Source organism: Argentina anserina, chromosome 4, assembly GCF_933775445.1.
Source record: "Argentina anserina chromosome 4, drPotAnse1.1, whole genome shotgun sequence".
NCBI classification, from domain to species: Eukaryota; Viridiplantae; Streptophyta; class Magnoliopsida; order Rosales; family Rosaceae; genus Argentina; species Argentina anserina.
The window spans coordinates 15,831,893-15,857,922 of NC_065875.1; the positions used below are offsets into that span (position 1 = coordinate 15,831,893).

At 37.7% G+C, this 26,030-nt stretch overlaps 2 protein-coding genes, 2 non-coding genes and 1 pseudogene across 5 annotated transcripts; 2 read left to right on the forward strand and 3 right to left on the reverse strand.

The window, feature by feature from the left end:
• The first annotated feature begins 1,606 nt into the window (after positions 1-1,606).
• LOC126792593 (uncharacterized) lies at positions 1,607-3,252 on the forward strand (annotated as a pseudogene).
• A 1,669-nt stretch (positions 3,253-4,921) lies between these two features.
• Positions 4,922-10,706, reverse strand: LOC126790283 (probable serine/threonine-protein phosphatase 2A regulatory subunit B'' subunit TON2). The gene is made up of 12 exons (XM_050516461.1): positions 10,395-10,706; positions 9,637-9,728; positions 9,467-9,529; positions 9,242-9,340; positions 8,857-9,015; positions 8,671-8,742; positions 8,403-8,535; positions 8,134-8,198; positions 7,910-7,985; positions 6,716-6,817; positions 6,428-6,620; positions 4,922-5,458 (listed from the first exon to the last, which is right to left on the reverse strand). The coding sequence occupies exons 1-12, from the start codon at positions 10,537-10,539 to the stop codon at positions 5,218-5,220; spliced, it is 1,440 nt and encodes a 479-aa protein (XP_050372418.1). The 5' UTR covers positions 10,540-10,706; the 3' UTR covers positions 4,922-5,217.
• Positions 5,578-5,693, reverse strand: LOC126792985 (small nucleolar RNA snoR104). The gene has a single exon (XR_007671977.1). It is a non-coding gene; the product is annotated as a small nucleolar RNA snoR104 (small nucleolar RNA).
• LOC126792984 (small nucleolar RNA snoR104) lies at positions 6,093-6,211 on the reverse strand. The gene has a single exon (XR_007671976.1). It is a non-coding gene; the product is annotated as a small nucleolar RNA snoR104 (small nucleolar RNA).
• Positions 10,707-23,062: 12,356 nt separating the features above from the next.
• On the forward strand, positions 23,063-25,780 carry LOC126791598 (receptor-like protein kinase THESEUS 1). Of its 2 annotated transcripts, none has more exons than XM_050518075.1 (8): positions 23,063-23,198; positions 23,546-23,751; positions 23,823-24,031; positions 24,231-24,357; positions 24,450-24,521; positions 24,618-24,798; positions 24,907-25,042; positions 25,387-25,780. In XM_050518075.1, exons 2-8 carry the CDS (start codon positions 23,592-23,594, stop codon positions 25,630-25,632), a joined length of 1,131 nt encoding a protein of 376 aa, XP_050374032.1. In that variant the 5' UTR covers positions 23,063-23,198; positions 23,546-23,591; the 3' UTR covers positions 25,633-25,780. The 2 variants fall into 2 exon arrangements, with proteins under 2 accessions (XP_050374032.1, XP_050374033.1); XM_050518076.1 differs by lacking the exon at positions 23,063-23,198 and adding an exon at positions 23,268-23,471 and having other exon boundaries at positions 23,577-23,751.
• Positions 25,781-26,030: the final 250 nt, after the last annotated feature.

Below are 26,030 nucleotides of genomic sequence, written 5' to 3' on the forward strand. Positions count from 1 at the left end.
ATTTGTTGAGTTGAGGTAGATCGCTTACCTATCATTCGATGTGGGACGACGTCCGATTAAGGTGTTCTCTGGAACCTTCTTTGAGATGCGCGTGAGGGCGCGTCCGTAGTCGGTTTGGGCCGCGGAGAGGCCCATTGCGAAGCTAGTACGGCTGACTTGCTATTAGTATTGTAAGACTGCTATACATTAGCCTTAATGCGCTGATAGTTGTGCTGATTATGGCGGGCATAAGCATATGCCAACACAACCCTAACCCGATCCAATCCCAAGGCCGATCATACTTCTCTTAGGCATAGGATAATGCCGATCTCACGCGCTTGCTATCCAGCCGCCTTTCTCCATCAACATCGGAATCTCCAAACGGATCGGTCAACGTCAGTAGGAATCTTGAGCAGATTTTATGGAATGTCTTCGGTAGGCTTGCGCTTTTGACTGCTTCACCTGCGTTTTATGAGTTTTTGACGCCTTGCTTTCCACTATTTACACATCTAGCCTCAGGCAAAAAACAAACTCATTTTTCTAAGCGCCTTGCGCCTAAAACGCCTCAGGCACGCCCTAGAGCGCGTTTTTTTTTAAAAAACATTGGGTGTAACACAAGGGCAGTCGACTTCCAACATGTTTTCTTCAAGAACGAAATGCTGACGCCAAAACCCGTAGTCGTACATACCCGCCACACCACCGTAAATCTTGAAAGACGGAATATAAAACAACCGTCACTCTAGAGTGTTCACCACAACCTGACGTAGCGCCTCCTTGTTGTTGATGGTGGCCTGGAGGTCTTTCCCAAACGTCGCCTTCTCCAGCTTGAGCGCGTTCAGCGCTTCAATGGCAGCGTCGAGGTCGTCGGTCTTGGTGGCGCCGTATTTTTTGAGCTCGCGGACATGGTTGCGCTGGTTCTCGACCTCCAAGAGCTTAAGGAGAGCGCTTTGCGGAGCTGGTTCTCCGTGGCCATGGCGGTTGCTTGAAGATAACGCAGTGAAACTATCCACCTAAAACGTTGAGATAAATCTCTGAATTTTGTATTGATTGATTGAATGACTAGAAAGTGCCTTTTTATATAGGCTAACTTATGCATAAATCCTATTTAGACTAGGATTAGGAAATAACGTGCCTTTATATAGGCTCTACCTTATGAATAAATCCTATTTAGACTAGATTTAGGAATTACGCTAAACAAGTTCACGATTTTGAATATCCCTACTACTCAGCAGTCCCATCCCAAACCCTAATCACTGGGACCTAAAAATAATTGAAATTAGGACGTTTATGATAAAGTAGCTAGGAAACTAAGATTTGCCGCATGCATGCTTCTCCTGTACGTGGCAAATCGTAGCTGTCTTTTGGTCTGATGATGCTTCCGTCTTTTTACTAGCTGGATTTGCCTCAGGTAAGTTCTTAATCCAGAAGGATTTGATTTGGTAAATCTTCTTTTGATTCCTAGCTGGATTAATTACATATACATACTACGATGCATGTATTACCCATACATACTACGATGCATGTATTACCCATACATATAGAGAACCGAATTAAGCAGAGAAGACTATGTACTACTTACTTTCAATGCCGCCTGCGGCATTCAGGATCTTCCTTTGGATTTCAGAGTATGGAACCAGATTGGGAAAATTTACCTAAGCACCTGTTAGATTCAGTTTTAGAGAAGATACAACTTGCGATTCCGCAATATTGTATGTAAAGCATGGTATCATGTACCAAAAGATAATCAAGTCCAACGCTATAAGAGATAACACAACCAATGCGCGCTTTTGATCTCTGCTAACAGGAGCCATACATGGAACATATACAGCATTGTGGATGATAAGGTCTTTGATTTGCAACTAAGTGTTCCAAATAAGCGATATTGTGGATCTTCCTTTGGATGGTTAATAGCCATGGAAAAGAATTACGCAATATATAACCCTAATCAATCCGTTTCTCAGGGATAAAGGTAGAATAAGAAAGAAAATGCAATCATTCGCTTTCCTCCAATGCAGTTACCTCCAACCAGGGATTCTCAGAGGCTTAATTAGATAATCTAGAAATTGCAATTATTATGTTTATAAGAAATGGAGAGGATTGCATCGTGGTGGTCATATTTGTAAAATGGCTTTCATCAGGCTCGGTAAAGACACAAAATATATGGACTCATGTCGATACCAATGGTGAACTGGGAACATGTATTAAGTATTAACCAAGTTAGTGATATTAAAGATAAATCAAATTTTACGCCGTTGATACACGGTGTCGGTTATTATCCTTTGCTGAGTTCAACCCAAATATACAATTGGTTGCATGCATGGCCTATCGACCGACTCCGAGCAAGAGGTAAATGGTATATTCAGTTAAGAAAGAATTATTCATGGCTATCAGGTATATATATAGCACATACAGATGGAAAACGTTCGACGATTGGATTCTTGGTTTTTAAATTGAATTTTGACAAGTGTGAATGGCTTGCCAAAGATGACTTAGGTGGCGATGTTGCCAGGGACGGATCCAGGATTTAATAATAGGGTGTGCTAAATTTGGGCGAAGGCCAAAAAAATATTTAAAGACTTCGTAGTAGAACAATAATAATTTCAACATGGAAATAATAGTTTACGCCTATTAGAACAAGATAGAAGACTAAGATTCAATTTAAATGAATTATCAGATGTACTTTGTATTGATAGAGAAACTTAGAAAAACATAGCAAATAAACCCAAAAAATTAATATGAGAAATAGATACGAATCAATCGATATATACCTTAGAATGCTTAATCAATAGGATTATGGATGAAAAATTTTCAAATAGAGGATTAGAGTTTTAGAGTGACAAAGAATTGCAGAGAACTGATATGAGAAAGAGCGGAGTCATGGAGCGGTGGATGAGAAAAAGAGTCTTGACTTTCAACATTTTTTTTTCTTATGCTAACATGTAGTAAAATTTGGGTTTCTTTTGAAAAATGGGGTGGCTGCAGCAAACCCCAGCCCACCTCTGCATCCGTGCCTGAATGTTGCGCTATTTATCAGTAATAATTCTTCTGTAAATGTGTCGGTTTCAAAATCAGGATGTCTTTCAAATTTCATATACTGTCTTCAAAATAATGATCGTAATGGATTTGATATTAATCGACGCTATCATTTAGATTATGGTGCTTACAACGTCTCGAAGAGAAGCTTTTTCACAACCTTACTCCTCGAATGTCAGGTTCCTCGTGGAAGAGACTGATTATGAACCAGTTTGGGTCAAGCCAACTTTAAATTTGTAACAAAAAATTAAGCAGCATTTGATTTGGAGTAGACGTTATGTTTTTCAGTTACTGTTTGGTTCTTTTGAACAAGAAAGACTACAACATGGAATTCCTCCTTTTAAACGCTAAATTTATTTGCATGTTGGATGTGATTGAATAAGTTGACTGTTAACTCCTTAATATTTCACCTTCATATGTACATCTTCTATTGCAGAACCAAATGATAACTTGAAGTTCAGATTGCTCCTACTTGGTTTCTCATGCATGATTGGTAAAGACCTCATCACTACTGATATGTTAAACAAATATTATTAACTAAACAAAACAAGATCAATTGTGGTAGAAAGATCAAGTAAAATTATTTTTGGTTGAAAGCTGGTTTGTGTAAAAGTAAATTTTTTTTAAAGACTAGCTTTTATGGCCATATGGGCAAATTGAGCAAAAACTAGAGTTTGGCTTAGAGATCTTACATGCATTATGCCCATTATGATTTCCTTGTGATGATATTCAGTATCAGTTCCTAGCAGTGACAACTGACAAGAAGGCATCCACCATTGGTCGTGCTCGACTGCTCGTCTGTTCAGAGACAGCTGTCACTTTGCTTTTGTCTATGATGTTCACTCAAATTTTGTAGGAACTAGTCACATTGAAGAATTTCACCAATTTCTCAAGGCTACTTACACTTGTACATAGTTCAAAATTATTTGTTTAGCTTCCTCCAATTCGATAAGAGTTGGTTAAAAGTGTTAAGTTTAGACATGGCCACTTACAGCCTTCAGAAAACCGGCAACAAATGACCCGACAGTGTGGGGCAAGGGCTATGAGTTCCAAGTAATACCAGTGAGAGCCACAAGGAGTGCAGCTAACCGTGGCATAGCTATACCGAAGTTGTTTGCCAACAAGAAGCTTTGGGTAGTTTGCAAAAGGGATGTCATGCTTGGTGAAGCATTCTTCAGCAAAAAAGGAACAGAGCAACAACCCTCAGCGAGGAGGGAACAAAAAGAGGCCTATAAAGTCCACCATTGGTTTGAACACTGGCGGGAGAAAGAGCTATATGTCCACCGGACGGAGAAGAGGATCAAATATGATCATTTGGAGTATCAAGTAGATCCTATGCAACTTGAATAGAAATGAATATCAGGTTCTGTATTGATCTCCTCAATGAAAATAACCCCATACGAAAGCTTCATGAGAGCGTAAATGTTCAAGAAAACATCAAGGGTGATCTTAGCTCTATCCACAGTTCAGCAGTAGCTCAAGTGTTCTGTACTGCTCGTAAGAAGGCGGCTAGGAAAGATTCTGCTTGTAAAGGGGATAGCAATAGAGCAAGCGATTCTTGGCAGAGACATGACAGTAGAAAAGATCCAGTAGAAAATTTGTGAGATGATGTTTCTGGTAGTTCCATTGAAGTTGAGTTACCAAGGAAGTCAGAACCTCTAATGTGTGCACTTGTCATGATGTCGAGGTGAGCAAATGGGGCGAACAGATGGGGGTAAGCATTTGTAATAGATCGTACAATCTTTTAGTTATCGACTAGTCATCATTTGGAGAAGATGAAATTGAGATAAACCTACAAAATGAGCCTCAAGACTGAGCAAAATCTCGAGCAATAGCACAATCAATCACATAAAGCAAATTTTACAAAGTGTAATTCACAAAACAGACTTGACTTTGAAAAGTTAGTGCAGAGTATCAGTCTTGTAATTAGGAGACATGTAATCAAAAGCTATAATAGATCTGGTGACACTGAGTTTTCTAAACATGCTCTCAAAGAGAACAGTGAATGCCATCCATTGATAGGTCTGAGCTTTCCACTCAACAATTCACTATACTATTTGCATGTCACATTAGCATACACAATTCTACAATACTAGATTACATGTTGTATTGGCATACACATACCTTCAAAAAAAAAAGCAGTTCTTCAAGTTAAAACAGAATGTCTGCGTTTGTTAGTAGACAGACGTTCTACTCAATGAGTATTTATGCTTCTTCTTCGGGTTCCTCCTCTTCTTGGAGTAGATTTTCCCTATTGTCATGTGCCCAAAAGCCACGCACATCTATGAGCATGCTGGCTACAGTACCCCCCTGTTTGCACGCAAGAAGATCCGCCAATGTTATTCTTAGAGGATCGGCCGGCTTAACCATATCCCAGATTTCATCCCTTACATCCTCAATACACAACTCATAGTTTCCACCCTCAATCCATTTTTGATGCACATCCCTGTTTCATATATCAGGAAAATAGAGCCGTCAGTTGGCACAATTTACCAAGTGTAAAGCATGTCAATAAGCACACTGTACAATGGGTCAACAGCAGCCGAGATGTCATAATTTCATGAATATGTTCTGTAAGAATCTGAGATTTTTAGATATTTCTCAAATACTGCAAGCTGGAAATACTAGAGGTATTTTGTAAGAAGGGTGTATCAGTTAACATCCCATCTTCCGGGTGATTTTGAGTTGGTTGAGAACTAAAAGTAATCTTTAGCACCACCAGCAGCCAAGGAAAGCACTAGCAATGTCATAGATTCTTACATGTGTTTTTGAGATCGCTTTCTCTAAGAATGTAAGACTTCTAGATATACTGCTAGTGAGAAATGCTAGAGGTTAACTGTAGAAAGGTTGTGTCAATTTGGACATTCCCTTCTTCACTTCCATAACCAGCAATTGGCGTTGTTTTTAACACAAGAAGCCAAGGGAAACACAGAATATTGTATAATCTTAAGTCCTACAAGGTAGAAACAAGCCTTCTTTTCTGATTAATGTCATCAAGCCAAAGTGCAAAGAATATCTGTGATTTCATACTATCAAATGACACTACAGATCTAATAGGTTGTTGAATACATTTTTGAGATTAATGTCTCTGAGAATCTGAGACTTGCAGGTATTACTTAAATACTGCAAGCAGGAAACACTAACAGGTTTAACGTAGGAAGATTGTATCAGTTAACATCCCAGCTTTTGGATGCTTCCCTTCTTTACTTCCATATTTGGCTGTGCTTAACATGGTGAAAAGGATTCATTTTGCACCAGCAGCAGCCAAGCACAGCCAGAATAAAATTCAATAACATCAATTATTCTACAAAATAATAAAATAGAAGTTCTACTTTTTTATTTATTTCATATTTGGTTTCTATGAATAAATGCAAAAAATAAAAATAAATAAAAGAAATCAACTGAGAATGTTCACCTGAAAAGAGAGTGTATATCAGCTGTTGTAAGGTAACCCCTTCCGTGAAGATCAAGGCATCGAAACAAATATGTTAGCCCTTCTGGAGTGTCTTTGTTTTCTAAGGCCAGGACAAAGTCCAGAAAACTCTCAAAGTCCATTTCCCTAGAATTTGCTCCACCAATTTTCCCGCGGCGACAATGCTCATCAAACACTATTAAGGACATATCAAATGCGAAAGCATGAATAAACAGGAAAAAAGGAACACAGATGGATGATAAGAGAATTAGACGAGTATCAAATGCATACCTCTTTCAATGATGATTTCAGTCAATGTCCCATCTGCATATTCTCGAAGTTCTTGCTTGCTTAGAGATCCATTATTATCTGTATCAAGGCCAAGGAACACATCTACAGAAAGAATAAAGGTGCAATTAGAGATATAATTACGTGATTGGAATTAGCTTGAGCTTACTCTTAAAGATATTTGAGTCTACTACTGGACGACTGGTAAATCCATGACATGTACCATGATCAAATGTACCATGATCAAGACATCTAGAACAGGATGACTTTGAGAGGCCATCAAATGTAAAGGTTATCAGACATATAAGTCATATTGCATCCACAACACCAAGGATAGGCTACAAAACCCCGACCAAGACAGGGCATGCTTTAATATAAGTTGGGCAGAGTGTGGATCTTCGGCCATAATTATAAAGTGAGTATCAAGGTAGATTGCGTACTCACACCCATCCTAGTCAATCAACTGATGTTTGTGTGCTAGAAAACCTTAAATAGTAGTAAATTTGAATGTATGCTCACTGTATGAGTTCATGACTACTGTATTATGTGCAAGGATAGATAAATTGTCCATCAACCAATTGGACATAGATAAATTATGAAGTAATTTTTACAACATGATTTAGGGTGATTAATATCTTAACAACATCCTAGACACTCAATAGGGGATCAACTTAATAAATACAGCTGGAAAAAGAATAAATGATAAAAACTTTTCAGAATCATATTATTCATTTAAAAAAACCTAGAATAGTCTTATAGTCCTATTCATCCCTTCTACGACAGTTTCAGAACTTTCACAAAAAATAGAACAAATTGCGATAGAAATTGGTTATTAGGCTTTCTCCTAGGAGCGAAGAGAATTCATTAGGTACTCCAAAAACAGGCACTCATCCTTATCCTTATCCCCACCCTCACTTTAGTAAATCCCTTGAACCTCTAGACTGATCTTGTCAGGAAAAACAATGGATTCTCTAATCTCTACTTATCGAAATGCCTTTTTTCTTTACTGTTGATGTAGCTAAGCCCCGATTTTCGTCTATTATCATTAGTCATGCTAAAATAGGGAATGCAACTGTTACACTAGAATGGCAACAGATATATGTGACAAATAGTGTATAATTAATCAGACAAAGGAAAACAGGTACAGATATGGAACCACACCACATGAAATGAATGTTTAGATACGAAGAGACCCACCACATATTCGCTGGGCAGATGTCATGGAGAACCAGTTTTCTGCTTGCTCATTGTCAGTGACTTCTTCCTCACTTTCCTAAAGAAAAAGTCAGCACATAAAGTTAGACAAGATCACAGTTTGCTCCAAGCTTAATACTTTTAATTAATTGCTTTTCAGAATAATACATACATAATACGATGGATATGTATCATAAAGAACTCTGACAGATTGTAACACAACCTACCTGGTGTAGTTCCATTAATTCCTGGAGACAATTACTCAGTAACACCTTCTTTATGCAGGCTTTTCCTGCACGACAACATATTTAAAGCTATTCTTAACAACAAAAGAAAAGACAAATTATATACAGTATCTGTGCAAGTCAAAGCGATAAAACAAAAACCTCTCTACGAGTTTAACAACCCAGGGCTTTATGTCTAATACAAGGCTTAAAATGACTATAGGTTTTGGAAAGTATCAAATTACATAAGAGGAAACGACAAATCAACAAACCTCGTCTATGAGGGTCACAAAAGAAGAAGAACTTCTGTGCAGCTATGCGGCAATACATGTTAAGAAATCCTGCAGGCATGTCCCTTAGTTGCGCCAGATTAGGTATGAGACCTCGTATATATGCTTCCATTTCCTAAATAAAAAAGGGCCATTAAATTATAGGCAAAGATTTAAAAAGATGGCATAATTTTAATCTGTGTGATATCATAAATTAATATGTAGCCAAAGAAATAGGCTCAATAACACTTAGTAGTTTGCAATGACATACATGTCGCTGCAGGAAACCATCGGAATCCTCATCAAGCTCACTCATGTCAATTCTAGCTTGTGTCAGTGAAACCTGAAAGAAATAAATGGATGGTAAGTAGCGGTAGTCACATTCTATGAGAGAGAGAGAGAGAGAGAGAGAGAGAGAGAGGCTTGCGAAGGGAAATGTTCGGTCTCATTTACGCACTGTTCTCATCACATATAGATAGAAGGGAAGAATGGCAATTCTTCCTTGTTCATCTTTCTCAAACTTCATGAAATTTGAAGGGCTGAAAAAGCGACGACATTTGGGTCCTATCTGATCTGTACATACAGAGGCAATGTGGCAGAAGTCTTCATAATTCATCTACGAAATAAATAACAGGACTCATCAGTCAGATCTAACCACACAATTAAGAAATCATAAGGATTAAGGCTATAAGTTAAAGGAAGCAGATGAGACATCATAATCCTACAATAATATACTTACTTATAGATCTAAGATAGAAATGAGAAACACTAATTTGAAAACAATGACAGATATATACAGGCATAAGGCAAATCTATATACTAATATGGGCATTACAACACACCTTTTCTGCACCAGTTGCATCATCAATCACACAATTTTCCCTTAAGCAAACCCACATGGAATCTAGATCATCAGCATTTAGCAAAAGATCAGATTGCTTCTGCAAAACCATGATATATTAATAAAGTATTATGCCATATGCTTAGCGTGCTAAAATAAAAAAGGGAAAAAATATAAAAGCAAAAGCAACGTACACAATCAGCTGAACCAGGAAGAAAAGCCTCACCTTTAAAAACCGGTATTTTGCGAGCCTCTGGACCCTTTGACTAATAGATCCTTCTTCAGGTTTCTAAAGCAATGAGGAAAACAGGCAAAGTCAAAGGAAAGAGTACTTAAAAGAGTGTAAACAAAAGCACAATCAAACAATGATAGTCTTAAATTGTCTTTACCACATGCCTTTTTATAGAAACTTGGGATTGCGGCAGCTTCAGCACTTTTTTGTTGCTTTTCTTTGAAAATGTCAAGCAAGATCCTCTTTGTTTCAAGCTCTACAAAAGAGAAAAAGAAGAACACACGAACAGTTGGTTAATTTTCTTTGCTTCAAGCTCAACAAATAAGCAAAGCCAATTACCGTAGTCATTATTTACTGAGAAAATCGAGGAAAGGACCCAAGTAGTAAACAAACAAGTCACAAATGCCTCAAAGTTTCAACTTAAAAGACCAAACCAAAGAAACCAAATATAACCTCTCCATGTTGAGTCAGTTGAGTACACGCAATTCACCCGTTACCTCAAATGGAAATGACATCAATCTGCCATACCCCTAGTAGAGTGATATAGCATTCGTAAAAAGCCTAGCCCTTGACTAACTGGTTTTAAGGGGGGAAGTTTCTAGTCAGTACCATAACAATGGCTTCTCTGGCCATGCTAGCCTAACACTGCCTCCGAAAATCGAAAGCTTCAAATAATATCAGAGTCTATTCACCTGCATATTTCTAATGGTCTGCATCATCATTGCTTAGCTAACTAGTTTAGAATTGGGTCTCAAAAAGCCTAGCTCTTGACTCATTGGTTCTAATTGTAACCTAATTGGTATTTCAAGGCCAAGTTGATTGAAAACATAACTGCTGCTAATACTTATATATATATATCATGAAAATCAGAATATAATCCAAAAGATTGAAACTTGATGAAAAAATGGGAGAGGAAGGGTACCCATTAGAGCCTCAGATCCGAGTCCGGCGCCGGATCCGATGTAGCGGCGGAGGTTGCGGACCCACAACATAGACGAAGGAGGTGGGATCTTCCTCTGCGCGGTGGCGTCATGGCTTTCGCCGTCACTGGACCCACCACTGTACATTGGGACCAACTTGGGTTTTCCGGCGAGGTTGGAACTGAGCGGTAGAAGCAGGGAGAGTGATAAAGATGGAAGCTTTGGTTGGTATCTGATCTAATTTGGGGAGGTGATATGAAGGAGAGAAACGGCCTTTTGATTTTTCTGATTTTCTTTTTCAAACCAAAGTCCATTGAGAGTGAATTTTGATATAAATTATGGTTAGAATTAAGCAAATTCAAAAAGTGCCTACTGAAATTTCTAGACTCGTTTTCTTACGTACTAACCTTCGTCCGCCTAAACATAAAATACTCAATGGCTTGGGAGCCTCTAACTCTAACGGAGAAACCTAAGTGATAAGAAACCTAGGGTTTCATATGGCGGCGGTGGACTTCACTCGGGAAGGGCGATCGTATTGCTACGGCGGCAGTGTAGGAATACGTTGTTTGTGTACTAGGGGGGATTTACAATATGGGGAAGTGCTTATGATCACTTAGATTGTAATGAACTTGCATAACTTATTTGACAAACTCACTCTAATCCACCTTGAGAAGATTGCAGTTTTATTACCAAATCGGGAAATGCATCCCGAGGAGACTGCATTACGGCCAAAATCCAATCTACCTTGAGGAGATTGCACTCCTAGAGGATCTTTTTTGGCGTAAATCTTCTCTCATTAATCACAATCATAATGTTGCCACCTCCATCATTTATCTCATTTTCGACATGTTCTCTAATTGCGCATAATGATATTTTCTTATTTTGAATAATGTTAGATTTACATATTTAGTCGTTTGTATAAATATTCTTTATGTCTTTGTGTTTGTAAGCTTCTTATATAAAAGAAAATTTATCTACACTGCCTAAAATGAAAAACAATTTTACGTAGTAGACTAAGGTGCTAATAGGATCACGGATCGCCCTCTTTCCTCATAATGTCTTAAGTTTGCAACAACTGCACATTCAGTATCACAACCAACTGTACACTGTAAAATTGATGCTCCTAATTAAAATAACAATGGAAGTGAGAGGGAAAAGTGGTTGAGTTGAGGAAGGAGATACCTAGATACATACATACGTATATAGAAATTTTTTTTTTATACAATGCATGCATAGAGAGTTGTGAAGTGCATCACTCAGCAGGGAGTCATATATCAATAGACGTGTGCCTTGGCTAAGAGATACATAACTTAAGAAAATCTTGTGTCTGCGATAAGTGGAGATCGTCTGTAGTTGTTCGCTTTAAGTACTTTGAGACAATGTAGTCATGTACACCTAGATAAAGAAACATTTGAACAAATCTACTTCTTTTGAAGGATGAACGAAACGAGAATAATAACAACGTAATAGAACATAACGTAACCGTTTATTGATTGATAATGAGACCTATATATAGGCATTACATAACCACAATCTCCTAGGATTCGAAATTCTAATCTATTACAGAGATGTGAATCTATCTCTAACAGGAAACCTAATAAGTCTAAGACACACACAAGGGTAAAATAGTAATCTCTCATAACATTCTCTCTTGTGTCGCATGCCTAGGTTACATGATGCACACATCGTTGCCTCGGTAAAAATTTTGTCAAACAAAAAAAAACCTCTTGGGTAAAAACAAAAACTTGATTGAAGGGAAAAAGAGTACAACGCACCATCTACATTTGATAGCATCATTGTGAGGTAGACTCCCTCTGAAGTCTACGAAACAACTCTTCCTGATTAGTGCCATAATCATGGAGTACAAGGAACAACGTACACAACGTTCATTACATGCGTCTCAAAAGTAGTCTTGGGCTAATGATTAATCATTAATCTAGCCACACATCCTTAGATCATACATGATATACTTAGCCAAACTTAGATCTTAAGAAACAAGATTGCATAACAACTCAAAACACGAGTTTGCAATGAAAATCAGATTTTCGTGTAGAATGACCTTCACTCACTTAAATGGTCATAATTTCTTCGTCACAATAGGTAACAACAAACCGTAAAATGTTTTGGAAAGTAGACACCCGTGACTTTCCAGTGACATAAAGTTAACAACCTAATTCGATCGGAGCCGTTCACAGTGCTCTATCGAAAAGTTGACTGACTTGTAAATTTCTGGACAAAACTATCCTACTTTGCTAAAATGATCATAACTCACTCAATACGATAGCTATGAATAAATGGTTGGTGTCACTGGAAAGTAGACACGTAGACCTTTCCAACGGTACCAATTTCACCATATTTCATTGAGTGAGCTGTCTTGTAGGTCTCATTGAAGTTGACTTACAAAATTGAACAGATTCTGATTTGTCACATTCAATGTATCTTTTACAAAGAAATGGGAGAATGGACCAATGAATGACTGCTTGTACTACGTTCTTTCGAACGTCGCAATCTGATTACATAAGCTCTCCGTGGTGTGGAGGCATTTAAAGTTCATTGGGCATTCTCATATTTGCATCAAGATCCCTTTACAGATATGGTATGACCATTATCGTATGCTGCAAATCAGTTTTCATGGACACTACTATTGATCAAGTAGGGGGAAACAATTATGTCCATAACCAGAGAATATGACTCATCGTAGTCAATACTAGGATAATAAGACAATCTTTACGCCATAAGTCTTGCAAATACCGCATGATTTCATTATTTTCATTACACTTACGAACAATGACTAACATAACAAGTCTAGTTTAGCATGTATTGATTCTTTCCACTTCGGTCAAGTTGCTCATCGTTGATATTTTACAACGGAATAAGAGCATAAGCAAATACATCATCAATCATGGGAGATCAATCCATTAAACACACGCGCGCGCTTTATACGATCAATTTGAGAGATTTCTATTCTTCTCTAACATCAACAAAAGGAGTCTGTAGCGTCCCACAGAAACTTAATTGATACACATGTTTAGAGAATAACTCTTGATGATGGGCGAAATACTTGTGCCTACGCACCTCACTTATTTCTGGTTTTGATTCCAGAGAATAATGGTCTCCCCCTCATCTAGGTAGGAGCCAAGACCGAAGCTATGACCCTTACTAGTCCATTTTTGCGTTTTCTGCCCTTGTTTTGTGGTGCAATACCACAAGTGCCGACAATACCACATCGTACAATGGTGTCATCGTCGGCTTCCTTTGAATTTCTGAAGATCGATAATGCGTTTCGTGTTTGCTCACTTTGAGTAGTGTGGGATCTTAATGAGACATAGTTCCACACCACGTCAATTCCTGGTGTTAATACCGAAATGGGAGCATTTCATATCTCCCCTTAATAACGGAAAGTATGTCTCATCAAAGTGACCGTCTGCGAATATCGCATGATTTAGAGATCCACGGTTGTAGATTGGAAATAGCGGAAAAATGTTAGTGATTCATAAAGCATAACCAACTAAAGTACTTAAGCGTTTCAAGTAGACCCATTGAGATTACTATAATAGAGGCACATAAACAACTTAACCAAATAGGCGTTAGTGAAAAGAATGTTGGGATCGTATCCAGTAACCATCTGGTACGTACTAAACGCTTGGCAAGTTGTGGGTCTGAAACGAATAAGTGTCGCTACATGCAACATCATTACATATCCCCATGCAAAAATCGGCAGGTTAGTACCCATAACCAAGTCCGAGCTCTACTAGATCGTGCAGTGAATGAACATGAGGAATAATATGTTCAACGACGATCCCAGAAGATATGCAAAACGAAATCATCAAAAATCTTAGAGGTGAACGCTCTAATAGTATCCAATCGAATAGATTTGAGAGGATGGGAAAGGTGGTGAGCCCTTAAGATGATGAAACTTAGCAAATGCAGCGTTCCATGTGGATAGCAAAGCGACGTGTGACCAACGCGTCGATGCTCTTAACCTATACCATAAGAATACCGAAAAATGTCCGCATTTGGTTGGATAGGGTCCACTAATGTCACCTTAAATACTTTGTAACAATGGAATGTTCTCGGTTGAAGCCTTAGAAAATGAGGACTTCCTTGAAATCTAGTAAGAAAACAAGCTTTGCAAAATAAGCGATGGGCATCAGAGATTTCCATGGAGGCATTATAAATTACGGGAGGCAAAACAAGCTCCTGTAAAGGAGGAGGTGCCCCCACCGACAACCTGAATGCCATGAGCTGCCGAGAGGGGCAGGCTCAGCCACACCGTGCATGACACGGATAAGCACGGCCTCACCGTGTGGAGCACGGGTGAGGTGGTCCTCCAATCGCTTCCGGAACTGGACAAATGGATAACCATGTAAATTCGTAAGAATTCTAATCATCATATTACGTCCAAGATGCCCGAGACGGGCATGCCAAAGCATATAAGGGTCTGAATCACAAAAGTGGCGTTCAACCTCATATGATTCAAAGATTCGAATGGAAATAAGATACAAACCATTCTCGAGAGTCTTTATCTTCCCTAAGATGCGACGCTGAGCTGCTTTCTTAGAGGTAACACAAATATATTCTTCTTCATTCTCAACACAAGTATCAAGATGAAAATGTATCATTGGTATGTATGACCTTTAAAACTTAGCAAGGCACGAAGATATAAAACACAATTTCCGCACGAGATCCTAAAACAACTACATGCGTCTTATAACAGTGTGGGTGGTTACGCAATTAGCAAGACACTCGATTTCACGGCGGGACATTCTCAAAATGAAGAGAGTCAATGACGTGGTAAACTTCTCTAGACAATACACCGTAGAATATTGTAAGAGGGGGGATTGAAACAAAATACAATCTCATCGAATGTATCACATGCCAATAGAACTACATTCTTCAACTTAAGAGTTGAAAAAACATGGCATTGGAGCAGTTGAATACCAAACAATTAGGGTGATAAAAACCATCCAATTGATGCGGGTGGTCACCAAAACTAATAAAATCGATTGAGCTATGAAATGACTTGGAGAAAACCGGAAAATTAACCGGAAAACCATGACAAAAAAAACTCAAAACCAGGTGAAATTTGGCCGTTAAGGAGGCCAGATCTCCAGGTCCGACAAGGGACACCGGAAATGCGGCAAGTGTCCAGAGGGCGGCCAAAATGCCGGAAAATATCCCGGAAACGTCAGAACATTAATCGGAAAAAACGACGTCAATTTTGACGTTCCGATGTCTGTTTTCCAAATTTTAAGGTCCAAATTCACAATGTAGTACTATTGGGGTCTCATGTAACCCAAAAGAGGTCAATTTAAAAACCACGTAAGTTGCAAACGTTGACCATTCATGCTAAGTCAAGGCAAATAAAATTCTCACGAGATCATCTTGTAAATAAGGAATACGAGAAATTTTATTGAATATGCCAATATTTAATACAACACAACCAAGCTTCCAATTCCAATAGACGACTTAAGCTAAAGTCGAGTAAGAAACATGGCAATGCCAACGTCATACTTGAAAAATAGTAAGCAAAAAACACAGTCAAAATAGATTGACTAATCAAAAGTCGGTAGCAACAAAAATCTTGCATATCGGATCATGCCGAGCCTTAGCTTGAGGCTAAAAAATTTGCTTATTTGAGAATGGAAGAATGTTACGTTTCCATCACCAAAGTTTCCTCAATAAATAGATATAGGTGCCAAAAAATGGCATGTGTTTCTTGGATATGGAGCATGCATCAATGTCAATTATGGTAATACAACGTCATAGACGTTTATTGAATCACTTTAAGTGTGTCTCATAGAATTAGCTGTTTTTTGGATCTTTTGTCAGCAAATAGTACTGCTTTAGAGTAATGGATTTCAACTCAAATAAATGAGTACGTAGACCTTGGGATTATCATTTATAAACATGAGTTTAAGAAAACTCAAACATTCAAATAACAGTCGCGATGGCGACGCATCCATAAGAAACGAGAGTTGTATAAGTTTCGAATAATCGAAACTATTCAAGTATGTAATCGAAATTAAAAGGGTTGTGATGTATATGGTCACAAAATAACTGATGCATATCGGCGATTCTCATGATCAAAACTCAGACAACCACACGAAATCAATTTCTTCCATTTAAATAATAAGGTGACTCACATAGGACCGTCACACGAAAAACGTTGACCAAGAGGGGAATCATATCCCTCTTTGGTCTCATCGGCGTTATAAGAAAGGCCGGAAAATAGACATGAAGAAGGCTAATAGCGCCTGATAATTTATATATATATATATATATATATATATGTTCAAAAACAGCAATTTTAAGAAAAACATACTTGTTGGTATGCCAAATAGACCGCATATAATTAAATTGCTCTACAAATCGAGCATCATGCAGGAAAGCTGCTTGATGAATTCTTTTTCCTCATCGATCTTCGTAATGATGGCATAAAAAACGTTTGAGTAACGTCCATCTCTGGCATGCATGTCATCACAATGGTACAACGATTGATTATTTTTCATATACGAGCACGTGAAATATAGTTAGAAAGTAAAACTTGCAAAGAAACATAAATAAATTAATAGGAAAAGGAAAAATAAAGTTTAAAGCCCAAGGGGCTATTGGGCTCGGAGAGCCTGAGACCCAGAAGATATGGCTGGGCTGGGTCGGGTCTGGGAGTTAGACACGGGTAGGATCGAGCAAATCCCGGCTCGAAGCCAGTACGAGAGCTGCAAAGCTGGGTCGTCGGAGGAGCAGAGCTCCATGGGTCGCCGAGACGGAGAAAACTTCGACGTCGTCGGCGCAAGGGAGCAAGGCAGTGATGCATCTGGGATGACCTAGGAACTGGGCAGTGGCGGTGCAGGGTCACATCAAAGGCATAGCTCGTCGACGCAAGGAGATAGAGACACGCTGGCTTGGCAGAACACAATTAGATGGAGAAGACGGAGGCCGGAGAGGCAGCAGCAGGTCGTCAATGTGGAGTTCTCTGACTCAGATCAATCGGAGAATGAGCTTGGGTGCCCAGAGAAAATTTCTGGGTGCCCATAGTAATTGCGATTTTGGATTCTTCTAACAACAATTTGTCGGATTTGATCAGAATTTTCGGCGATGCCAAAAAGAAAAGGCTGCTGGGGGGGAAGAAATTCAAGGCTAGGGATGAATTTCTAGTGGTAGCCTCGTTGCTCAGACACTTTAGAACAAAGTACATGATAACGTATTGAAGGAGGAACAAAACGAGAATAATAACAACGTAATGGAACATAACGTAACCGTTTATTGATTTATAATGAGGCATATATATAGGCATTACATAACCACAATCCCGTAGGATTCAGAGTCTTAATCTATTACAAAGATGCGAATATATCTCTAATAGGAAACCTAATAAGGCTAAGAGCCTAAGACACACCCAATGGTATAATAGTAATGGTTAATTCCTCCTATGGTACCTAAAGTATAGCTACTTGGACAATTTGGTACCTGATGTATGAAAACGGACAATTTGGTACCTGAAGTTCTCATTTGTAAGCCATTTTGGTACCTCTATCAATTTTGATTATATTTTTAGGGTTATTTTCGTCATTCTAGCCCTAAACTCATTAAATTCACAATTTTCTTCATTTTTTCCTATAATTGTCTCTCTTTGGAGATAATTAAATTGATATATCTATTTCACTTAGCATCTACTTCACATATATTAAAAATAAATTTTTTTCTTAATATACTTATTGTATCCTAATTATTTGCCTTTATGTAATTGTAATTTTTTATTAAAATATATATTTTTAAATTACTTATAATTAAAATTAATTTAGATTGATAGCTACATTATGAAAAATTATGTACATAAATTATCACATATACTAAGTGGATGAGTTATCAAATTTTTAGTGATAATTTAGAGACAATTTGGAGGTATTATGAAAAAAATAAAGTAAAATTGAGATATCATGACGAAAATAACCCTAAAATATGGTCAAAATTGATATAAGTACCAAAATGGCCTAAATTTGAAAACTTTAGGTACCAAATTGTCCGTTTTTATACATCAGGTACCAAATTGTCCAAGTAGCCAAACATCAGGTATCATAGGAGGAGTTTACCCTAATAGTAATTGTCCCGGAACAACTTCAGAATTTTTTTTTATGCATTTAGAATACAAAGATGACGTCGTACATCGTACATTGACTTTTTTTTTTCATAAATTTTTATGAGAGGTACTTGGACTGTAGATTTGCATTTTTTTCCTCCTTTCTTTCGAATCAAGACTAATGTTCGCTCAGTAAATCCTCAGAGTCACAGTTGGAGACTAGCTAGGTTTTGATTCCAATCATATAATTGCATATTCTTCTACCTCCCAAGAAATGACGTTCATCCAAATAATGTACCAGAGCTTAGCGTAACAAGCGGGAATTGGGAACAAAGTTGCATAAAGTGCTGAATGAAAGGTGTGATAAAAGAACAGGTCTTTAACAAGGCAATATTACATTTAATGTCTTCACATAAAGAGTCTCAAATTTAGCAATGATTAAAGCATTGCACTAAGCAAGAGTAAAATTTCTTCTTCTTTTTTTGGATAAAGAGTAAAATTTCTTCAATAATTGCATATCACACTATGTAGATGTTTCAAACGCTATGATTCTGAACTAGTATGATAAAAATGGATTCAGAATCGAGTAAAATTTTCGACACATATATACATTATTCATTTCATTGGAAAATGATGGGAAATAAATAAATAAACCAATGTACAACAGTACAATAGATTCTTTTTTCACCATAACCCGCATCATCAGTCAGTTTCAAGCTAAGGAATCAAGTGCAGGGACAGTGTAAGGATACTGCTCTATCTTCCTTCAAATGGTCCCCTGTGTAATTGTTTTGTACCCAGGGGCGTAGCTACGTTAAAGGGAATATGTGGCATGGCACCCCCCATATGAGTCCAGTATAAGCTGCAATTTATATATTATATGAGTTGATTATTGAAGTTATCCTTATTTGGCCCCGCTAATAGATATTTGTCATTCAAAGATGACACTAAACAACTAAACAAGTAATTTAAGTCCATATAAATAGTTATTTACATTCACTATATAACCTTTTAGGTTTGTTAGTTATAAACTTATGATGAATAATTACCAATTAAGGAGAAATTTATGACAGCTTCTTCTATTTTGCGACTGATATTTACAATTCAAATAATTTCATGAATGAATTTAACATAGATAAATAACATGGCATTTTCATCGTGATTTTTTTTTCAAGTATATGAGTATCGTCCTCTGCCACATTCGACAATCCATAAAATTTTGTTTTGTATATGAAAGACTTGAATGCATATATCGCCCCTAGGCATGAAATCCTAGCTCTGTCACTGTTTGTATTAACAGAAAATGCTATTGTTAATAAATGATGGTTGTAGTTTCTTGTTTTATAGGTTAGTTGTTTGGTTTCATTAATACCAAGACATATGGAAAACTAAGAAAAGGAAATAACCAAAGTCTTTCACATAGAAGAGAGGATAGTCAGAAGTGTCTTGCGGAAGAGGTTTTAAGTAGAGGTCTCACTAAGCTAGCTAAGGATGGACTTATTGATTTACTGTCAGCTCCTCTTGGTATTATTCCACCCTCACATGTTCTATTTGCAGATGACATTATGATTTTTATGCAGGGTACCAAGAGATCTTTGAAGAATCTAATGAAATTTATGGAGGAATATGACTTGAATTCAGGGCAAAGAGTCAATAATCTAAATTGCTTGTGTTCCTTGGGAAATATGCTCACTGTAGACGCTTTGTTATCCGGAAAATTTTGGGTGTCAAGCAGGGGTCTCTTCCATTCACATACCTTGGGGTTTCGATTTTCCAAGGACGTCCCAAGAGGGTGTATTTTCAAGCCATTGCAGATAGAGTGAGATGCAAGTTGTCCTCGTGGAAAGGTTCTCTGTTGTCGCAAGCGGGTAGGCTACAACTTATTCAGTCAGTGATTCAAGGCATTTTGGTTTATAGTTTTCAGATTTATGAGTGGTCGGTTGGTTTACTTCATGACCTTCAATCTTGGATCAGAATTTTTTTTTGGACTGGAGACTCTTTGAAAATAGGCATGCCTCTTGTTGCTTGGCGTCATTGTTGTAAACCTAAAGAGGAAGGAAGTTTAGGGTTACATGATCTATTTGAGGCTAATCGTGCTCTTATAATAAAGAGATGTTGGGAGATGCTCTCTTCTTCCTCTCCAGCCTCTATTTTGCTTAGAGCTCGTCTTTTGAAAGATGATTTACAACCTATAAAGTCTTACAAAAGATCTTCAATCTGGTTGGGTCTCAAAAAATTTTAGCCAATGTTTTTAATTTTTTTGCATTGGAGTATTGGTGATGGTAAGAGGATATCTTTTTGGCAAGATAATTGGTTGGGTGAGCCTCTTGCTACTAGTGTTGGAGTAACTGGCTATATTCCACTTCATGCTAAGGTGAATGATGTTATTGTTGATTCTCATTGAGTTCTCCCAGCAGATTTTATTTCTTCATTCCCTCAAACAGCAAAACAAATTGAGCGCATTGCTCTGCCTGATGTAGACACATCTTACTCTCTTTTATGGCCGCACTCATTCTCAAGAATTATGACAGCAAAAGAAGCTTTTGTTTTCTTCTCAAATCATGGTGAACATAAAGATTGGGGTAAAGTGATCTGGAGTAAAGCAATTCAAGCCCGAAAAACTCTTGTTGTTTGAAAGACTCTTCATGGGCGTTTACTAACTAATGAGGTTTTACAACGGCGAGGTTTTTCACTTCCATCTCGTTGCTCTTTTTGTGGAAGTCATGCGGAATCGGGTACACATCTTCTTTTGCATTGTTATGAAATTGTGGCTTTATGGAAATGAGTTTGCCTTCTATTTTCTCATTCATTCTCGCCTTGGGGTACCCTTGATGAAGTGTTTAATGGTGTTGGTGTTTCAGCATTCCCAAAACCTAAACGTCAACTTTGGTTTCTAGTCTCCTGTAATCTAATTTGGTTTATTTGGATCATTAGGAATCTGGTGCGTCGAATGTAAGATTTTTAATGTGTTGGAAACCCAACGTCATCTTTTGGAATTGTTCAGAGAGTCTGCTATGCATTATTTTCATCTTTACAAGAAGCATCACGATATGTCTATTTTCTCTATTTTTAGTATCTCACAACTGTCTGTCAATGCTGCCAGCTTCATCTCGTCCTTTAATTAAGGGTTTCTTGGCTGAGGGTTTGCTATTTGCTAGGAGTTTTTTATATATATGGTTTTGCATGTGTGAGTGTACACATGCCGGATTGAGCTTTTGTTTATTATTTTTGTTAGAGTTTATCAGACATAGGAGGTCAGGTTATTTTGTCCCCCTCTTTTATTAGTTTGATTTCAATAAATTAAGGACAGTTTGACCTATTAATAAAAAAATAAAAAAAGGATAGTCAGAAATTTCTATCCCCCACTTGCTGCCATAGTTTCAGAATCAGCTCAGGCATCAGATCCAAACAGCTCAGAGTTGGGTTTAAGAGAAAATCCAGCATTCCCTACAAAATCAGAGAAAATCCAATCTTCCCTACAAAACCTCACACAGTCTGTGAATAAATTTCTCTCTTTGTTTTTTTTTTTCTGGTTGGGGGACCTCTTAATATACAGCCTACAAAGTAAATTAGGCCTGCAGAACATGCCATTCATCTTTTTCAATCTCAACCGACCTTCTCATTTTCAGAGACAAACTAACAACACAACAAGTTCAAGAAAACAAACAAAATATATTAATAAAATGATAAAGAGGGGGAGACTTAGAGACTTACAACTCAATCCGAGCTATCCCCACCATTCTGCTCATGTACAGCTCAATCCAGTTGCTGAAGATACAAAAGGAGGGAAAGAGAAGGAAGTATTTTTGGGGTATCAATTTTTGCTTAAACTGAATAAGATTCAATCTTGAGCAATAAAACCAAAAATATGTAGCCATGGAGAATGAGCAGCAACCTGGTGTGGTAAATCAATGTGTGTGTTGGGTTGGATATGCATCATCAGCTGTCATGATGGCCCCATTCTGATGAAGAATTGAAGAGACCATTCTTTATACAAAAATGGCAACTCCCCTCTTTTCCTTTCCAGATCAGATGACAGAAAAACAGGCAAAAAGGAGAAGGTAGACCAGAGTGAGTGAATGAAGAAATATGATTGGAATTGATGGAGTAGTAATTACCTTTTTTTTTTCTTCTTCTTCTTTTCATTCTGTCATTTGATCCCTCTTCAGTAATTATGTTTTCCAGTGACCAACCAATTCACCATGTCCCTGTCATACCTGTCCACATCTGCATAGTAAAACCATATGTAAATTTACAGTTGGGTAGCTATAACCAATAGAGGCAATGATGATCTTTGAAGATCTTTTAGGTGCTTGTAAGCTCAATGATTCCTTTGCATATCCACTGATATTTATATAAAGTGACCTAGGTTGTCTGTCAGCTCTTTAAGACTTTAACTTGACAATACCCTTTTCTTTTCCTGGTCAGATGACAATTAACACTGAAATTACAGACTGCACCTTAAAATAAATACAGTTGTAAATTTGTAATGCCAAATTTGAATCAACATGAAGTGAAACATCAGTAAGATGAAGAGGGAAGTACTAGTCTGCTTTATGAAGTCTACCTGTATGGAAAAGAGGACCACAGCTCATTTTAACTCTCATCAAACTCAACATAGAGTGGAGGTAGTGAGGTGGGTAGATGTTCATGGAGATGGGCATTCTCTAGTGTAATTTTTTGTTGAAATACTGAGCCACAAGACTTGAACAGCAGCAGCAGAAAGGTACGTAGGTTATATATGCAATGAAAATGAAAAGTATATGAGTTGTCTTCTGATATGTTTGTTTAGATTTTAGCTGCAGCAAGTTTTTCATCATACCAAAATTCTTGTTTCCTAAGTAGAACCTTTGAGATCAGCTAAATACCATCTCTGAAAACTTGTCGGCACTACAACCCCACTAGCAAGCTCAAATGCCACCCTAACACTACATTTTAGTTTTCTCAAACCAAGAGGACCACTTGATCTCTTTGAGTAGTATGGTTGCCATAGAGACTGGTATTTGAAGTCCAAACCTTTGTTGAATTACTTGAATTGACTGCTCTTTTGGTTCTTCTGCATTATCATAATAGGCTCAATGTTTAGATGTGTTTCTGGAGAAAGCAAAGGCTCTAAGACATGTCAAAGTCATCTTCTGCAGCCATAGTTGGAGGTGCTGTTGGGGCACTTGCAGTTGTGGCAATAGTCGTCGGGTTCTTGTGGTTCTGCAAAACACAATGTAATAAGCATTTCCCCAACAAGAACTCAGAGACTGGTTCTTCAGATCCATCTGCAATAGGTAAGATTGTGTGTCACATTTTTGTCTATTGTCTTTGAAAGTTTACTAATTGCTGATACCCTTCTTGCCAGCATTTTCAATTGAGCTGAATAGGGGTGGCCCTAGTTCAGCAAGGCACTTCACGATGAGGGAGTTGGAGCAGGCTACCAAGCATTTTGATGAAAGCAGTCTTCTGGGATTTGGAAGCTTTGGCCTTGTTTATAAAGGTTTGCTCCGTGATGGGACGGTTGTAGCTATCAAAAGGCGCCCTGGTGCTCCTAGACAGGAGTTTGTCTCAGAGGTATAACTAAGCGGGGACATATCATAGTGTTCTAAACTCTAAACTTCTGTACATTACATTGTTTACAGCTTCTAGTTACCTAATGATCTATATGTTCTATGATCTATGTTATGGGACAGTTTTAAAAAAATAATAATAATAATTGAACAACTATGCATAACAAAAACAGCTATGTAAAAGCTTCATTACTTGGCAGCAGGTAGCGTACTTGTCGGAGATTCATCACCGAAACTTAGTTAAAATACTGGGTTACTGCCAGGAAAGTGGATTTCAAATGTTGGTATTTGAATATTTACCAAATGGAAGCATTTGCAATCACCTGTATGGTATAATTTTTTTACTGATCAATCTGGTTTTCAAATACTATTCAAGCATATATACTTGTGCAAGTTAACGTTTTTTTTTTCTTCTTCTGCAGATAATAAATATGATCCATCAAGTAAGCTAGAATTTAAGCAACGACTGTCCATAGCTCTAGGGGCTGCTAAAGGTAGAGTTAGCATATATGTACAATAACTGTCCTAGACCAAATAGAATCGAGGAAGAGTCATTTTTATTCAAGGTTTTATGGTTTCTTTCTCGTCAGGTTTAAGCCATTTGCATGGCCTAAGACCTCCAATCATACACCAGAACTTTCAAACTGCCAATGTTCTGGTCGATGAGAACTTCATTGCTAAAGTTTCAGATGCAGGGATTGCAAAACTACTCGAAAAGATAGAAGCAGGTCCTTCTCGTACATCCAGTGTCAATTTTTTCCAAGATCCAGAGTAATTCAATATCTTCTGAATGAACTCTGTCTTTCATAATGTGGAATGCAAAATCTTTATTTTCCATGAATACTTGGGGACTCATGTATATGTGAAAATTGATGCTAGGGCTGGGCCATCTGATAGTGCTTCCTCTGATGTGAGTGATGTTTACAGCTTTGGTGTTTTTCTGATGGAGCTTCTAACTGGACAGGAGGCTTTGGGGATTGACTCCCTGGGATCAAATGAAAGTTTATCTCAATGGGTAAGTGCAAGTACTCAGTTTGTTTTCTTTGTATTCCTGGCCTCTTTCAATGCCTTGGTAGAAACATACTTTGTTTACTGGACAGACAATGTAAATTTCTACAAAAAGTACAAACAATTGTCTTCAGCATAAGCTTATTCACACCCCATGCTCAATAACATTACTAACCACATTTTCTTTGAAGTAAGAACATCGAAAATTCATGCATGTACGCGACTTCAATCTCACTTCTGTTAAGTGGTTGCTGTACAATTTGTGCATCTCCCATTTGAGTTCCTACTTGTAGTTGCTACTAGTACTTAAGGTTATGCAATGTGTGATTTTCTTTACCCAACTTTATGTAGATGCAATCGCGGCTGTGTGCAAACAATTTAGTGGACAGTCGGCTTGCTGGAAAGTTCACTCTAGAAGGAATGAGGGACTTGATCAGGCTGACACTACAATGCCTGAGTTTTCCAGGAGAAGGACGACCAAAGATGGAAATGGTTGTTGTTGAGCTTGATAGAATTCAAGAGAAAGAAATGGCAATGACAACAGTCATGGGTGAGGGAACTGATACGATCACTCTTGGGAGTGCACTATTTACTTGATTTTGAATATTGCAAGAGAAAGTGTATTGATATGTTGGTGTTCGTTGGCTTAGGCAAAGCTTAAGCTTTACCACTTAGCACCAACATAAACAAACTTGGTTTTGGTGAAAGTAAGTTTTAGTGCAAGATCCGAATGAATGTAATGTCAACTTGTAAAGTATCGATTTTACATTTTTTTTTTTTGAAAATATCGATTTTACATTCTTGTTGATTCACAGTAGTAGCAATTTGATTATCAATATTACTTTTACGCTTGCTTTTGTATTTTTCTCAACATTATTCCAAATCAAACAAAGAGTACGTAATACCAACTTGGCGTAGTTTGTATCCTTATTCAATATTTAATGCCATCACTATCCGGCATTCATGCATGCAGTGCACATTCATGAAAGCTATAA